This window comes from Symphalangus syndactylus, chromosome 18 (assembly GCF_028878055.3).
Source record: "Symphalangus syndactylus isolate Jambi chromosome 18, NHGRI_mSymSyn1-v2.1_pri, whole genome shotgun sequence".
NCBI classification, from domain to species: Eukaryota; Metazoa; Chordata; class Mammalia; order Primates; family Hylobatidae; genus Symphalangus; species Symphalangus syndactylus.
This window is the reverse complement of record NC_072440.2, coordinates 96,952,914-96,971,249: the sequence shown is the minus strand read 5'-3', so window position 1 is coordinate 96,971,249 and position 18,336 is coordinate 96,952,914. Positions and strand designations below refer to the sequence as shown.

Here is an 18,336-nt window from a genome sequence, read left to right as displayed (position 1 = left end):
TCGTTCTCAAATACACTCTTCTCTTTCCCGCCAACAGATGAAGAAGATCTTTGCTTCCCCTTTGCCTTCTGCCATGACTGTAAGTTTCCTGAAGCCTCCCCAGTCATGTGGAACTGTGAGTCAATTAAACCTCTTACCTTTATAAATACCTTGGGTATTTCTTTATAGCAGTGTGAAAACAGGCTAATACAATGCCCAAAGGGCATTTTGAGAATTAGTGAATACATATAAAGCATATTTGGAACATAAAAATCACTCAATAAATATTAGCTATATTATTACCTACTGACATATTCAAAGAAATACTTATAAAGAATGGAATCTTCTAATACAAGGTTTCTCCAGATGTAACTTACAGGATGTGTAAGAAATATTTTATTATTATCCCAATCTGAGAAATGTGAAGCTCAAAGATACTGTTGCCACAGGTTACACGCTCAAAGCGGCTGCACCAGAATGTAAACTCACACATGACACTCTGGGGTATCCTATCTCATTATCAGTGTGATAACCCTGTAAAGTCATAGAATGTGCCTTGTCCCCATCATTATTTCAGTTCCCAGAGTAGGGTAAGTGCCTAAATTTATGTTTATTAAATGAAAGCAAAAGGGGGGTGGAAAGAGGGCAATGAATAGATGCTGAGGAGGGAGGGGAAGAATCTGAGGAAGAAAAGAAAAAGGAATAAAGAGAAAGGAAGAGGGGAGAATGAGAAGACAGGTAAGACCACACTAATTCTATGATTATTTAAAAAATACCTTTAAGTATAAAAATAATCATTGATATTGTACAGTCCTTACTATATCTTAGGCACTATAAATGTATAGACATTCCTTATAAGCAATTCTGTAAGATTCTTATTAGTACCCCCATTTGGTAAATGAGAAAAAGGTTAAAACTTGCCCCCAGTTACCCAGTAATAAGTGGCAGAAGTAGCTCCAGACTGAGTGTAACTACAATGCTGTAAGTCAGAAAAGCTGACTTACCCTATTACAGAAAGAACATGTGGACCAAATGAAATATTCAAAGGCTGTTCATTTAACCATTAAGAAAAATTTACATAAACACCCAAAATAAAGAGAAAAGCATACACATATACACACACACAAATATTTCACAGAAGACTCACACATAGGGAGTTATTTTTACATGCAACTTCTGTTCCTGTTTTCAATTAGCTCATTGATTATAATTTAGTTAGAACTGCTAGCCTTTACTTGATGAGAAACAGCAACTCCTGGAGTGTAGGCAAAGAAGGCTTCAAAACAAAGCAAAATGACAAAATGAACTATGTACACTGACTACAATAAAAATACCTAAACCATAAATGTCTAAATATCAAGTTGTTTTCTTTCTCCAATATTACTGATGAATACAAAAGAAGCTAAAACCTAAATGGCATCTGTGAGATAAACACAACAAAAAGTATACAAAGGCAATATTCCGTCTTCACATCCAGAAGGTTTTCTGACAGTCATTCTAATAGGAAACTCCAAATCAATATATCAAGCTGGAAAGCTGTCAAGACATGAAAGCAAATGCCTTTCTTAAAATACTCAAAATACTCCTCAGTCAGAAAATTCTCAGAAGCCACAGCAGGGCAGCGGTTTTGGTTGCAGGTATTCAAACCCAGCAGCTGATATACACATACTACCAGCAAAAAATCCTGCTAATTGATCAGCACAGAAAATCAGGGCTCAATGTAATATTTCAAAATCCAGTAGCACTTGGGTGGACTGTAAGAAAAATTTTTTGTATTATACCAATCTGCTTGAATTAAATAAGGAGGTAAAACACAGACACCCATATACACACACAGACACACACACACACACAGTCGAATCTGTAATAGCATGGCCTAACAAGAGATACAAACAGAGCAAAGGTTTCATAGTGCTCTGGATTCTTCCTTGACTAAAATTGCAATTAAATAAATATTTGAGGGGGAAGTAGTTAATGACTTCAGACATTTAAGAATTGAAAAAAGTAAACCTGATTAATCTTCACAATTTTAAGAAGTTTTGAGCTCAAAAATTACATGAATTGTACAAATGAATAAAATTTTCTAGTGATTCAGCAATCACATTAGATAAAATTGCTTAAGATACAAGACAGTTATAATCACACACAAGTTGTTTCCAAACAATGATATTCAAAGTAATAATAATATTACCTCTTTTGAGTCTAATAAGTTTTTTTGAGACAGGTTCTAGGCCTATTGCCTAGGCTGGAATGCAATGGCATGATCATGGCTTACTGCAGCCTCAACTTCCTGGGCTCAAGTGGTCCTCCCACCTCAGCCTCCTGAGTAGCTGGGACTACATACGCACGCCATTACACTCGGCTAACTTTTTTAATTTTTGTAGAGACAGGGTACCACTATGTTGCCCAGGCTGGTCTCAAGCTTTTGGACTAAAGTGAACCTCCTACATCAGCATCCCAAAGTGCTGGGATTACAGGTGTGAGCCACTGTGCCCAGCCTAATGAATTTGTCTGAGATGCAAAACTTTAACTTTTAGTCAAGCCACATTGGAAACCCACTGAAAACATGAGAATGTCTCTACTGGCTCATATCCTCTAAAATCCATCCAACTCTAAACACTACACAGGACAAAGACACCAAGGAACTCATAAGAGATCTAAACCTCTAACACCATCAGTCTCAAATATTTCCAGAGTTAAGAACAGAGATAACAGATTACAAGGAAGCCAGCCATGCACACTGTTAATAATACCAAGCCACTCTGTTCATTTAGGGCACAGAGGTCCAGGATTTAATGCAGCAGAAAATCTACCTTCTTCAACAGGGAAGGTCAGGTTTAAGGTCCAGGACACCATGAGATGCAAACAGTCCTCACAGCATAAATAGACGAGACAAGTGGCTCTGTAGCAGGATGCTTGTTTGGGATGATACCAAGTTGACTTTTATATTTAAATAAAAGAAGTTGAGTAATATTAAGGTATCTCTAGTAATTAAATTCTAAACAAAAATTTCTTATCATTCCCTCTTTTAAAAAAATAGATGGACGTAATATACTGAGTCAAGCATAAAAAGAAAAAAAACTTTTTTATTTACAGCTAGTTATAAAACTATGCAACGGAAACAAAATACAGAAATAAATTGTATATCAAAACTGATATAAATCTGATATATTCTCATCCATAATCCCCAATATCTTTTTTTTGTTTTTACCCTATAGCCTCACTGCTCTGTTACTGATGTTATTTCTTTAAATGTTATACATGTGAAATTTAAAAAATAAATTTATGGTAAAATGTTGGCTTTATTTTTTCTTTTGGGTTTCCACTTGAGATTTCATTTAAAATAATGGGTCAAGGGCTGGATCTATTGCTAATGGATTACATGACCAAAGCTACCCTTTAGTTTTAAAAACTAAACAAGAATACTAGTAAATTGCTGCAATATAAGTTAGTAACAATCCAACAGTAAGTAGAAAACTCACCTTGCAAAGGCAGGATCTTTACCCCAAATTCTTCAAGACATCCAACGGCTTGGATAAGATCTAGCTCCTCTTGAATGGCAGGGGGTCTGTCTGTTATCAGTTGTAAGCAGCACCTAAAAGAAATTAAATAAATTTTTAAAAAGAAGCAACGTATGTTCACCTTTCTATATTCAACATCATGAGATCTAACACATATTTATCAAAAATCTACCACATCCCAGGAATTCATTCCACTGGATGCCTTCTGTTATCTTAATCCTCATAGCAAACCTGTGAGGTAGGCAAACATCATCATCTATCTGCCTTTTCAGGGAGCTAAAACTGAAGCTCACAGAAGTGAAGTAATTGCCCACAGTTACATCCACAGTACATAATGGCATCATGGTAGGAAGCATCATAACTCTGTGTTTAGTGCCGTTTTTACTGTTGAATGCAAACATTATGATTCTATTACAAAAAAAAATTTTAAAGGATGAAGTTCAGATAATTTTCAGTTTCTCTTCTACGAAAAGCAGAAATGTCTTGATGTGGTCACAATTTGATGTCTCAAAAGAAACAAGAAATGACTTAGGAAACTGCACGGAGAACATGTTCCTGATCAAAAAAGGAGAAATCTGTTGGTAATACACAGTTCTGAGATGAACTACAGGAGAAAGTGATTTGCTAAGCTAAGAATGTGGGATTCCTATGGAATATTTAAAGTAAATTTTTGTTTAAATTCAAAGAAACTGCATTTAATAAATGTTTCATTTAATGAATAAACTCATTCTCTAAAGGTGTTTAGAAGAACATTGGAATGTGAGACTAGAAAGACAGATCAGGCGGTAAAGGGCTCATGAATGCTAGAATCACAGGTCACGAGATGCAGGTATCTAAGCCCCAGTATGGCATCCATATGACTGAGTGACAGATACAGGCCAAGTCTGCTCTCGTAAAACTGGAGGATTTAAATCAGTTGTGCACTCACATCTACTGTTGATTCAAGTGTGAAAGGTCTATAACCTCTTCGTGGTTTCTATCAAAATTGTAAATGTACTTTTTTACATTTTTTACTCTAGACCCAGGAATTACAAATAAATTCTAAATTACAAATAAATTCTAAAAATTTATATTACAGATAGGCTCGCACATGCTCAAAGACATATAATTACGGATGCTCACTACCAAATTGTTTTTAAAAATGAAAGAAAGTATACCAAATCAGGAACAAATTAAATAAATTATACAATGGAATGTTCTACAACCATCAAAAAGGAATAAAATAGAACTGTCTGTACTCGCATGAAAAAACCTTCAATACAGAATATGAGTGAAAAAAAAAAAAAACAGGGCACAGAAAGGTATGCATAATAGTAAGAATTTATTCATGATTTAAGAAAGAAGAGGTAACATTTAATCAAATGTTTTGGAAGTTTACATAAGAAACCGATATTTAAAAATGACTGAAGGATAAAGTTAGGGGAGCGAGAATGAGGAGGGAGACTAATTGTCAATACATATATCCTTTTTGTATTGTTTGGATATCTATTGCTTCCTCAACAATTTATTTGTAAAGAGTTTATAAATAACTCTTTAATCAGTAAGAATGTAAGGGCTATTTCCTGCATTCAATGTAACTGTGAACATTGAAATACATCCAGGCTCACAGGTCACAATCAGTTTGGTACCACATTATACACACAGGGCATGTTTGTGAAATGAAGGTGTGTCCTTGTGGGAGAGAAAGAGATGCAATGAAGAGGAAATATAGAAGGACCGGCTTTTTAAATGATCTCTGGGAAACACCTGCCAAAAGGTTGAGGTGAAATACAATTCCCAGTTTCAAAGGCTATTCTATTTGGTATTTTCATCATTTGAAATAAAAATAGAATCACTTAGGAGAAAAGAAAGAGCTAACCGCTTTAAACAACTTTGTCAAGTTCAATAACATGGTTTGTGAAACATAATTCCTTCTGAGATAAGATATCACGGGTGTGGGGGGAATGGGGGGACTCGGTGGAGGAGTTACTTTTAAGCTTTGCTAGGTCTGAAATAAATATTAGTTGTCTGGGGGAAAAATGAATCTCTCCAATATATCCATTTTGTATTGTTTAAATATTTATTGCTTCCTCAATAAAATGCTAATTAATAAATAATACTTTAATCAGTAAGAATGTATGGGTTATTTTCTACATTCAAAATAACTGTAAACACTGAAATACACCCAGACTCACGGGTTGCAATCAGTGTGGTGCCACATTACACACATACGGCATGTTTGTAAAATGAAGGTGTTCCAATTGCTACCATAATCAAAATATCAAAATAAATTCCAAATAAAGATAAAACTGAAATGTAAAAAATAAAACTATCAAAGCACTAAAAAATATGAAAACCTGTCATAATAGTCTTGCGATTTAAAGGTCTTTCAAAGGATGACAGAAATTGTAAAAGAACAACAATTTTTAAAAAATTCTGAATAGTAATTGGAAAGACAAATCATATATAATAAAAACTTGGCAATGCAGTAAAATATTTGAGACAGGCATAGGGCAAGTATTCCTTATGCCCCAAAATAAGCTCCTAAGAATCAATAGTAAAAAGATGAACACCCCAAAAGAAAAATAAGTAAAGGCTAGAAACAAGTTTCAAATGAAAAAGTGCAAATGAAGCTGTTCAACAGGCAAACACTGTAAAGACTGAAAATTAATTTAGAGAAGGGGCCCTTTAGTGCCTTAGGTAATGGAAAATAAACTGGTGCCACATGATAACAAACACCAAAATTTTGCATGTGCTTACCCTTCGATTCAGCAATTCCACTTTGCATTATCCATCCACAACAGGCACAGTTCTAACTATTTTACATATTCAGTTAATATTACAATAGCCCTAGGATATAATCCTACTATTATCCGCGTTTTACAGGTGAAGAACCTGAGGCCCTGATGACTGGCCCAAGGTCACATGGCTGTTAGCTGGAAAAAAGTGGATTTGCACATTGACATCTGGCTTTAGAAACTGCTGTGTTCTTAACCTCTACACTCTGCTGCTTCTCGGACAATGAAAAGGTGTATTAAATGCAGTCAGAAAAGAATTAAACAAATCTAGCACAACCACTCAACACAATGCTGTAAAGCATGTGAAAATGCTGCAGATCTGTATATACTAGCTCAATAAACAACTGAAAAAAGTGTGTAATAAAAAGAAATGTATAGTTATTATCTCATTTTTGTAAAACTATATACAGGTATAATATGCAAAATAGTGGGCAAATGATTGGGCTCAAAAGTCTCATTACTTTATTTAAATACTGAGTGGATAATTCCTATCAAATAAAATGTATAATCTCTTACAGACTGTTAACCAGAAAATCTGAAAAAACAGGATAAGCTTAGGATGTACAGTGTTAGAAAATCAGACACAGTAAGAATAACAAATAAGTAAATAATTTGCTAGAGACCATAGCCACCTTATTACTGAAGGGATTCTACCTTTCTTCAGTTTATTTGATCAAGAAACAAAAACTGAGAGATTACATGACAAACTCAGGGGCTCAGAAAAATTGTCAGTTGCCTTGAGGAGGAAAAAATAAATTAAAAAGTATGTCTCTAGAAATGAATGAGGATCAACACAACTCTGAGTAAGAAAAGTAGAGCAGGGTCTAGAAAGGGGATCTCAGGCAAGAGAAACAAAACAGACTCAGATGTCCAGGGTACAAATGGAAGGAGAAATACGTATTAGAGGAACTAGACACTGCAAATGAGAGTTGGAAAATGGCTAGTGGCAAGAACAGCAGCGTATCAGTCAGAAGGCAGGGGACAGAGGACATAATACAATTGAAGATGTGCCTCGACTTACAATGTGGTTACGTCCCAATAAACCCATTGCAAGTTGAAAATATCATAAATTCAAAATGCATTTAATACACCTAACCTAACAAACATCATAGCTTAGTTTAGCCTACTTTAAAAGTGCTAAGAACACTTCCATTAGCCTCCAGTTTGGCTAGGCTTTTAATCATCTAACACAAAGACTATTTTATAGGAAAGTGTTGAATTTCTCATGTAATTTACTGAATACTGAACTGAAAGTGGAAAAACACAATGGTTGTATGAGTACTCAAAGTACTGTTTCTACTGAAAGCATATCACTTTTACATTATCATAAAGTTGAAAAATTGGAAGTTGAACTGTCTTAAGTTGGAGACCGTCTGTAAACCACTTTTCTGAAATGTTGAACAAGGAAGATTATCTTTTTTAAGCTTTTAAGATTCATTAATACAGAGGTGATACATGTTTTATTCCTTGATCTAGATTTATTATGCTCTTTTAATTTTATAAAAAACTAACTTTATAAAAAGCAACCTTAAATCCTGAATAAATTATTCTAAAAAAAATCACTGCAATTGTATATACCTAATTATGAGAATTCAGGTCATGAACATACCTTTCTAGTGTTAAATAAGATGGGTGGGCTAAAATAGGAGTACAATGGGGATAAGAGAGGAATTGAATTCATAGTCTAGAAATTTCAGCCAGGAAGTGACTTCGGAGGTCCCTTGTCTCTCTCTCTCTCTCTTTTTTTTTTTTTTAAAGATTTATGCCCTGGCATTTAGGTCCCTTGTCTCTAAACAAAGTGAAAGCTACATGAACGAGATGGGCACTACCTACATATGCTGAAAATTTTCAGAACTTTAATTTATAGGCTATCACATGAATCTCTTCCAACAGAAGAGAAATACACAGCCTTATAATCAGCAAAAATGACCATGGGAAAGCGCGCTGGAGAAAAATGTTTAAGAAGCTGATGGACATTCATAACATAGTTTTTCTTTTTATATTCAAGCAAAAAATAACTGTGCCCCATATAGTGTAGTCAATCTGTACCTGTGATAATATATTTGGTAAAGGAAAGAATAACAATGCAGTTTGTACATTCTGACTTTCCCCCTCCGTCTTAGGGAAGAATATGGAGTTATTCTACCTGGCTAGATCCATGCAGCTATCAGTGAGGTTGGTAGAAGAATTGAAGTACTCTCTGCTGGCAGCCAAAACCAAGTCAATACTCTTTTTGTAGCTGACCCTGTAGTGGGGTTTCCCTTTATGGGCTATACCAGCTGGGGGATTTTCTGAACAAGCACTGCAGTGCATCATCTGTCCAGCCAGGTGGATGTTTTCAAGGCGACTAGAGCACAGAAGGCTTTCTGTAAATATCTGGGAAAAAGGAGAAACTGGAATTAGTTATAGAGAGGGAAGATTCAGTTCTCAATGAAATGAAGGCTCTGAAATCCAGATGAAAGAAATTAAAAACACATCCATCCTAGAGGTGGTGGCTGCAAGCACTGTAAATGTACTAAATGACAATGAACTGTATACTTTGAAATGGTTAATTTTACATTATGTGAATTTCCCCTCAATTAAAAAAAAAAATCTTTTAGAAAGAACAATTTCATTGACTAAACCAAAATTAAGCATAATATTTTAATTTATTACAACAAATACTTGGATCAAGTATCCAAAGTTGATATTCATTAAAAACAGGATTAGACATACTCTCAACAGGGCCCATTTTGCTTAAAACTATTTTTAACCGTTTCTATTTTTTTCTTTTGCCTAATTTTAATTTTCATTTTTGATATGGGTTCTTGCTATGTTGCCCACAGGCTGGTCTCAAACTCTTGGGCTCAAGTAATCCTCTCACCTTGGCTTCCCAAAGTGTTGGGATTAAAGGCATGAGCCACTGCACCCAGCCCCATTTTAATTTCTTAAAAGAAAAATATTTGAATATAATACATATAATTCATAACTGCTTGAAGCATCTGAATTCAGTCTTATGAATTAAACAGCCATGCCGCAAATGCTATACTTACAACCAGTCATTAAAATTACAATATATTATAATGTAGAGTTTTTTAATAACATACATATTAAAAATTATTTAAATAAAACAAGAGACACTGAAGGTATTCATACGAATATCATTGTACTCTACTAGACAACTAACAACATCAATTAACATAAAACTACTTCTATAATTGAGATTGTTTATATAAACAAAGCAATCCTTTTAAACATACATTAACAATGTTACATATAATTAGTCTAAGAACTTCCCCAAACATGCACTTCCCTGTCACTCTACAGTTGGATAAGGATAGCACAGAAATAAGAGATTTTTAAAAAGTAACATTTCATGGAGAAGCAAGAGTTTCAATATAATTAAGAAGACCATCCGATCTTTACAGGATGCCCTTATTTTCACTTCTTTGTGTCTAGGCTTCCTGCAGAAGGCATTTTTAGACAAGTCTTTGCTAAGATATCTGATAAGGATAAAAACACTATATCTAAGAGGGATCCGCTATAAAATAGATACTGCGACAGAAAGCAAACTATTAAAGAGCAACCCTAATCACTTATATCTGACAGATAAAAATGGCTTACAATACATCTAATCCAAATGACTTGTATGTCATAGTTTCTCCATATTTCTCTGGTCTACTCAAGTAAGCCGTAAGGAGTCAATGTCCAATACTGAAAAATATATTCACCCTAAAACTTGGAACAGTTTGCTAAAATGAACAACATAGATTTCTGTTCTACAGGCTATAAATAAATCTTTATCTAACATTTTCAAAATTATGCCACTGAACTTTCAAATTATTTTCCAAGGACAGCAAAATCTAACAACCAAGTCATTAAGACAACATAGCATATTTTAAATTATGTTTAAAATTTTAAGTTTGCCAAATCTATATTACTGTCTCCTAGAGCCTTTTCAAAACTGTTATAATATGCCTTCAAATGTTTTCTCAACAAGGGAGACCCATGGACAGAAGTCATTAAAATATCAAAGCCTAATAAAAAGCTGTTAAAATATTTTTAAAATGTAATATAATGAGTTGTTTTGATGGATTACTCCACACAGAAACTAATTCAAATGTAATATACTTACTGCCAATGTTGCAATCAGAATCAGAAACAGGAAGGTATCAAAATAATGCCACTCCAATGTACAAACACTACCTCAAACACACTAGTGACAGTTGGGTTTTAGATCTCACATGCATACAAATTATGTTCTAATGAAGTTGGTTTCAGGTTTTGCTTTAGATGCAAAAGGGGAAGACACTGGCAGTTGTATGTGGTCAGAGACTGTAATCATCAATAAAAACATTAGTTATTCACGCATTTAAAAACTTGAAATTCAAATATAAAACCATTCATTTCTCAACAGTCTACATTAGCACTCTTTTGTTAAAATCGCCCTGACTTTAAAAACCAAACAATTTCACAAGGCAGAGACCTATTTTTACAATTCTGATTTCATCAATGGGTTATGCTTTGCAGTATAAGAGCAAAGCAACACAAGAAATACTCTTTATGAGTTTGTGTCTGGCTTATTTAACAAGAAAATTCAAATTAAAAAAACTTGTTTCAGACTGCATGTTATTAAAAATGAGTTAGGTCATTTTTTCCACACAAACGGAAATATATATATTGGTAAACTGCCTTTGACTTGGAGATTTTGCACACAGAAAATGGAAATATATATACTGATAATCTGCTTCTGACTTGGCAATTGGACACACACACGTGCGCATGCGCACACACACACACACACGCGCACACACACACACACACACACACACACGTGTACATATCCCTTCCAAATTAATGAGTAAATCCCCCTGGATTATACTCCCAGTCACCTGACAACCATTTCTTATGTATCCTTTATATTCCATATGTTATAATATGCACTAGGGGATATGAGAGTGCACATGATATAATAATGCCTGTCTAGGAGCTGAGGACCAAATGGAAGAAATGCACAAATAAACAAATAACTACATTTTAAAGAAAGACTATAGTAGAGGCAACTTATGAGGAAGGACAAAGATAATTAGTGAGCTGAGTTCTGAACTTGTATTAGTTTTCTAAGAAAAAGAAGGAGGAATATATTCCAGGCCAAGGGAACAACATGTGCAAAGTGAGGGAAACATGAAACAGCATGGTGGATGAAGGAACTGATGACAGGCTTGATGGTGCTACTGCACCATAGGGTACATGGTGGACAGTGACAAAAGTGGAAGGGGTAAGGGAGCTGGCATCTTCTGTAGCATTCTATGTCATGCTAAGGAGTAGAGCTACCTTTTGATTATTGATATGGAACAACAACAAATTTTTAGAAGGGGTGTGTCATGAAAAGATTTGTTTTAGAAAAATACTCTTTATCAGTGTAAACCAGACAGTTGGAAGTAGGGAAACAAGTAGGGGGACTGCTGCAGTTCAGCAGAGATGAAGACAGGACAGATTTCAAGGTCTTTCTCAGATGCATTAGACAAGTTTTAGTGACCACCAAAACTATGGAAGTGAGAAAGGTCAAGTACGATTCACATTTGCTAGCTGATGATTAACGTACTAAATAGATAGTGTTGCAATGAAAAAAGACAAGGGAGACAGGAGGTTAAGGAATAAAGTGCTCAACCTATAAAGCACTAGTCAGTTATTAGCTATTATTAAATAATATTACTTCCAGGGTAGCCTATGGTCATCATTCTTGTATCCAATAAACCATAACAATCAAAATTGTTTAATTAAAAAAAAATCGTGTATGGTTCTAGAGTTACCTCATAGCAGGCATCGGAATCCAGACATGTGTATACATTCTGCTGCATAGTTAACATGTCTTGCAGCAACGTTCTCCAATGAGACTCACTGACAGGAGGCTGCCTGGAAAAACACATAAAAAAGACAAGGAAGAGGGAAAGAAAATTAATAAAATCTCTTTCTCCAAATGGTCAAAAGTTAAAAAAACAAAAACTGGTACCACCACTCTACATCCACATCAGCTCCCAGATGATCAAAAGGAATATATCTCCTTTAAATAGACAGGAAAACACTTGGATTAAAGATAGAGGGGAAAGTTGGGCAGCTATGCATCAATGCTAGAGATGGTGACAAAGCGGCGTGTCATAGCCTGAGCAGACACAGGCTGGAATGGAATTGAATGGTAATTACGGTAAAGGTAAAGAAGCTGTGAGTTTCTATGGTAAAATGAACCACTGCAAGATAAAGCAGCTATGATATAGCTTGATGACAGAGGTTGGTTTCAAATTCCACCTCATCACTCAGCAATCCCTGTCAAGGGGTCTTCTTGACTTCAACTGAACATTCACATCCATAGGACAACCGCAGGCCACATTTGCCATCAGTCTGGGGGACAAGAACCGCGGCTCACCAGCAGGGCAGCATCAGTTGCTTCTTACAGTGAGACTACTGGCAGCAGTCCACAAAGCAACTCACAGAGCACTCCAGGAGTTACCTTCTCAGGTGACCGCCACAGCACAAGGAGCCAGAGCCTCAGAGAGTAGTTGCTGGCATTGCTGTGTCCGGCTTAGGAAGAAGCTACATGTCCTAAAGCAGCCAACATCTCTTGTAACACACTCAGGAAAGCCCAAAGCATAAAATTACCCTATCAGGTATTTCTAGTTCATTTACAGTTCCTCCAGGCCAGAGGCAATTTACCAATCAGGGATCTGTTTTATCTAAGTAGTGAGGCCTCTATAATCTGGTTGATTAAAAATCACTTTATATTGATTTCCAAAGTTACAGAGCTAGAGAATTAATTGTTAGATTCTCCCTACAGCAGGGGAAAGGGTTTTGTTCCCAAATTCACCCATAGTCACAAATTAATTGTGTGATTGTGAGCAAGTCATTTAATATTCCTGACTTTCACATTCCTCACTGAAAGCCCACCTCAGTGATAAGCAATAAATGAGATTAATTTTGACAAAGCACAGGCATTGAAGCAAGATGCTCCTAAATATAAGAATCAGCTAAATTACCCATGGATTTGAATAAATTCTCTAATCTCTCTGAACTTTAGAATCCCTTTTTGTATAGCATAAAGATTAACTTATACCAAAATATATGAAAAGACCTCCCTATTGTTCTGGTATGTAATAAACATTCAACAAACGTGAATGAATGAATCTGAAGTTACAAATACATCTCGGTTTTTTATTTTTTAAGTCATGTATATGATTCTAATATTGAGTCTAGTAGGAGAGACAATATGCTGTAACTCTCTCTGCCTCTCTCCAAAGTTCATCTTAGTTAAATACACATGAGTTTGGAATCATCATTTATGTTTACTTTCTAGTCTTGACATTCTAGATAATCATGAATACCACTATTCAAGAAGAGCAGGTTTTCGTTTTAAGTTGGTCAAATACCAACTAGATGACGTTTCGTTTTCATGCATCTTTTTATTTTTTATCTTTTACAATGCCTTTAAAAATCATCACTATTTCCAAACGCTATGCATTAAAAACAGGGCAGATAGATTGTATATGCTTAATAGTTATTGCTATAGAAAAATATATATTTGGGATAATTACTGTGAAAGATAGAGTCTTTAAAATATTTTTCTCCTAAAATTTTTAATAAGCACATGCTTCATTTGCCTATGCATTTTATGTTTATTATATGAAAGGAAGAATTACTCTTGTTCCATATGCGATTAGGCATAAGAGAACACTTTTTTTCTGCCAGCACACAAATACACAAAACAAACTGATATATTTCAAGTATTTCAAAACAATCCACAAAATGTTTCCATTTGTCTGACCTGGGTATGTGAACTCTTTAGGCTTCAAAAAAACTGGAGGACTCTTTCAGATTGCTTACAGGCAGAAAAGTAGCAGAATGTTTGATGAAGTGTCCATCTTGCACACACTTGATAAAATCAGACCTAGGCACTGTCTAGCTGAATTCAATTTCTTACAGCCCAGCTGTTCTTCTGGAAGCCATCAACACTGGGACAGATGGTACTAACGTTTTCTCACACATGGCTAGCCTTAAGTAAAGGTTCTAATAAAAATAAACTATTATGCATTACATACAATGGCCTTTTTAAGAATATATTCAGTAAATAAGAATCAAGAGTAGAACTTGAAGAAACTAACCAAGAGGTTTGCAAATTAACAGACAGATCCGTGAACACAAATGCATTAGTTGCAGCTTTGGAATAGATGTGGATTTCCCAGGGAGAAATAGTAGTGTACTCAAGTTCGTAAAACTTGCATTTGTGAAGATTTGCTGACACCCTTTAGAATATGTATGAGAATATTCTATGGGTACTGAAGGCCAAGCCATGGAAATATGCATAAAATAATTAAAATCAATTTCAGGTCAACTACTATGAAAACAGGCATCACATTCTCTTACATATTCACAGTAAATAGATTACCATGAGTAGAAATTAACTTTAGGGACTCCGTAAGTATTTAGGGAACTAATTTGGGGGGGTGGGGGAGATGGGGTGGCAAGTAATCTAGCAGCAATTGCAATGCTTTCCTGCTGAAAAGTAGATTTTAGAGTAAAATCAGCATGATCTTGGAAATATTGGCCATCCATTTGTAGCTATAAAGAAATCTTAAGACATTTAAATAGTCAAAGCTATCTAAATTACCAGAGAGTGCCATTGATATGTAAGTTCCTAACTGAGGTGTATGGTGGCTATAACACTTGCACTGGAGAAATTATGATCTAGAAGGGAACTTAAGGCACGTGTTAATGACTGTAGTATAGTTGCAGTGTAACACCGTATAGCTGCAAGACACAGTCAGAGAGGTAGATACAAAATGCTTAGGAATTTCTAGGAAGGAGAATTTAATTAAGCTTGGAGGAGTCAAACAAGGTTTCCTGGAAGATGTGTTGGAGGCAGCTCTTAAAAGATAGGAAGGAATATACAATAGTGTGTTTTTACTGCTGGATTTTATTTTTACTTTGATAGTTGGGTTAAACTGAATCTCTAAATCCTAAAATTTAGGTAAACAAAATATGTTTTAAAAGTTCTTGAAAAGTTGCCTTTGCTTAATTCTACTCCTTTAGGATTAGTGCTTGAGGTGGCTTTTTTTCCCAGCCTTCTTTACATTTTTATGTAGTCTCCCTACAGATCTGGAATTTAACCTTCCCATACACACATGGGGATCACTCTCAAATCCATAACTCCAGTTCGGACTTCTCTGCTGATCTTCATGTCCACCTTCACAGCAGCATCTCCACCTACTGTCCGGCAAGCACCTCCAAGTCATAGTTACCCTTTATTTTATGCATAAACTAAATGACTACTAGGTAAAAAAGTTGTTAGTTTCTTTATTGACCATTTGGATATCATCTAATTGAAATGTCTTTCAATTCTGTTGCCAATTTTTCTTTTCTTTTTTTAAATATATATTGGATGTACTATGTTGCCAATTTTTCTACAGAGTAATCTGTTAGTTCTCTCACGGCCTTCATAGCCTTTATAAATATTCTCTTCATATTAATTGAGTGTATCCCCCTCTGGACCAGGGAGGTACTATATCTTTTCCTTTGTAAGCCAGACATCAAGCATAATACTGACACAAAGTATGTCAAAATCCATAATAAAATAATTCATTAAATAATGTAAATAACAATTCATAAATAAATGCACAATTATAAAGTATGAATTTTTTTTTTTTTTTGACGGAGTCACCCAGGCTGGAGTGCAGTGGCGCAATCTCAGCTCATTGCAAGCTCTGCCTCCTGGGTTCACGCCATTCTCCTGCCTCAGCCTCCCAAGTAACTGGGACTACAGGCGCCTGCTACCACACCCGGCTAACTTTTTGTATTTTTAGTAGAGACAGGGTTTCACCATATTAGCCAGAATGGTCTCGATCTCCTGACCTCATGATCCACCCACCTCGGCCTCCCAAAGTGCTGGGATTACAGGCGTAATGAATGTATGAATATTAATTGTTCAGTTTTCCTGTCTCTATTGTAACTGGCTCTAAGTGAACTTCCAAATAACTTAGCAAAATTTCTAATTTCATTAGATGTTCTACTTTAAATGATGACAATATAGAAAGAGACAAAATGAAACAAAGTTTTTCTAGATTTTTTAAATCTGTCATTATCTTTTCACTCACTTATTCTCACTTATTCCTTTGAAATGGGTAGCTAAAAATTATCAGTGTTTTAAGCAACACATATTAAAAAATGAGTAACTCATTCATCTGCAATTTTTTTTTTTTTTTTTAAGACAGTGTCTTACTCTGTTGCCCAGACTGTAGTGCAGTGGCAAGATCTCGGCTCAATGTAACCTCCACTTCCTGAGCTCAAGTAATTCTCCAGCCTCAGCCTCCCACGTAGCTGGGACTACAAGCCTAAGCAACCACACCCAGCTAATATTTGTTTGTTTTTTGTAAAAACAGGGTTTTGCCATGTTGCCTGGGCTGGTCTTGAGCTGCTAAATTCAAAGCGATCTGCCCGCCTCTGCCTCCCAAAGTGCTGGGATTACAGGCATGAGCCACTGTGCCTGGCCCATTCACCAAATCTTTATTAAGCAACACATTAAATATTTTCTGAGCATCAACTATGTACCTGTCATAATGTCTGTATCAAAGATTCTATACTTGTGCAACTCTCAAAAGAATATATACATTTGCTGGAATTTTTATTGGGAATGCAGGAAAAAAACAGATGAGTGAGAAGAATTGACATCTTTCCACTATTGACTCTTCCAATCTATAAACATGAGGTATTCCTCCATTTCTTCAGATCTTTAATGGATCTCAACAATGTTTCATAATTTTCATATAGATACTTTTGCATATCTCACGTTAGATTTATTCTTAGGTATTTAACGTTTTGATACTATTATAAAGTTTTCCACTTCATTAGTCCTGCACATCTCATGTTAGATTTATTCTTAGGTATTTAATGTTTTGATACCCTTATAATGTTTTCCACTTCACTAGTCATGTTAAGAAATGCATATTTAAAAAAAAAGAAATGCATATTTTAAAAAGACAATGAAATGCCACTATATACCCATCTAAATGGTTAAAATGGGAGAAAAGAAAATCAGTATCAGGTATTTGTGACATAGTGGAGGGACATAACTCTTACACATTGCTGACAGAAATATACACAGTACAACCATTTTGAAAAACTGTTTGGCAGAATCTTCTAAAGTTGAACTCAGGTACATCCTATGACTCAGCAATTCCACTCCTAGGTAGATATTCAAGTGAAGGACAGAAATACGTACACCAGAAGACAGATAAGTACAAATTTATTCATAGCAGTAGTATTAATTACAGGAGAAACTAAGAAACAATTCAAATGTCCATCAACAGAGAATGTATAAATAATGAGTTACGTTCACAAAATGGAATACTTCGCAACATTGAGAATGAACAAACTAATGTTATACCAACAATACAGAGGAATCTCACAAATATAATGTCGAGAGAAAGAAGCTACATACAAATCTATACACTATATAATTCCATTTATATAAAGTAAAAAAAAAAGAGGCAAAGTTAATCTATAGTGTTTTAGTGTTTTGAAGGGGGGTAACTTATAGCACAAACAATTCATATATATATACATTCAGTTCTCACTGCTGTGAGCTTGTCATACACATGGATAGCATCCTACTTTAGCAACCAGACTTCTGTCTAAGGACTTCCACTGCCAAATGGCATCCTTAGTTATGCTGAAGTGTAAGGGAGTTAACACTCGTCAGACCGGCTGTCAAACAGTGATAGCCACGAGACGGTAGATGAGTAGTCCTCCAACTCCCAGATGACCCCAGCAATACTGAGCCCTAGTCCATGGTGGAAAACCCGCTTATGTAATACAACCAGTATTGGCTCCCTTTTCTTTCCTGTATCAGTTCCCCATTCTCCTACTGATGTGAGGCTAGAATTACCTTCCAAACAAACAACTTACACTCTAATCAGCCTCAGGGTAGCCCATATTGACAGAAGAATAATGCACTATTTCTTCATTTAATTGCTGGCTACATGGGTATGGTATGATCATTTTATAAAAATGTATGAAGCAGTAAACATCTTTTT

At 35.3% G+C, this 18,336-nt stretch overlaps 1 protein-coding gene across 1 annotated transcript in view; it reads right to left on the bottom strand.

Moving 5' to 3' along the window:
* NBAS (NBAS subunit of NRZ tethering complex) overlaps nt 1–18,336 on the bottom strand; it is a 387,713-nt gene that overhangs the window by 203,334 nt on the left and 166,043 nt on the right. The window contains exons 29-31 of the mRNA XM_055254044.2: nt 12,070–12,172; nt 8,424–8,653; nt 3,462–3,574 (exon numbers count right to left, since the gene is read on the bottom strand). Of these exons, the coding sequence (XP_055110019.2) occupies nt 3,462–3,574; nt 8,424–8,653; nt 12,070–12,172 (446 nt within the window). The remainder of the gene's footprint in view (nt 1–3,461; nt 3,575–8,423; nt 8,654–12,069; nt 12,173–18,336) is intronic.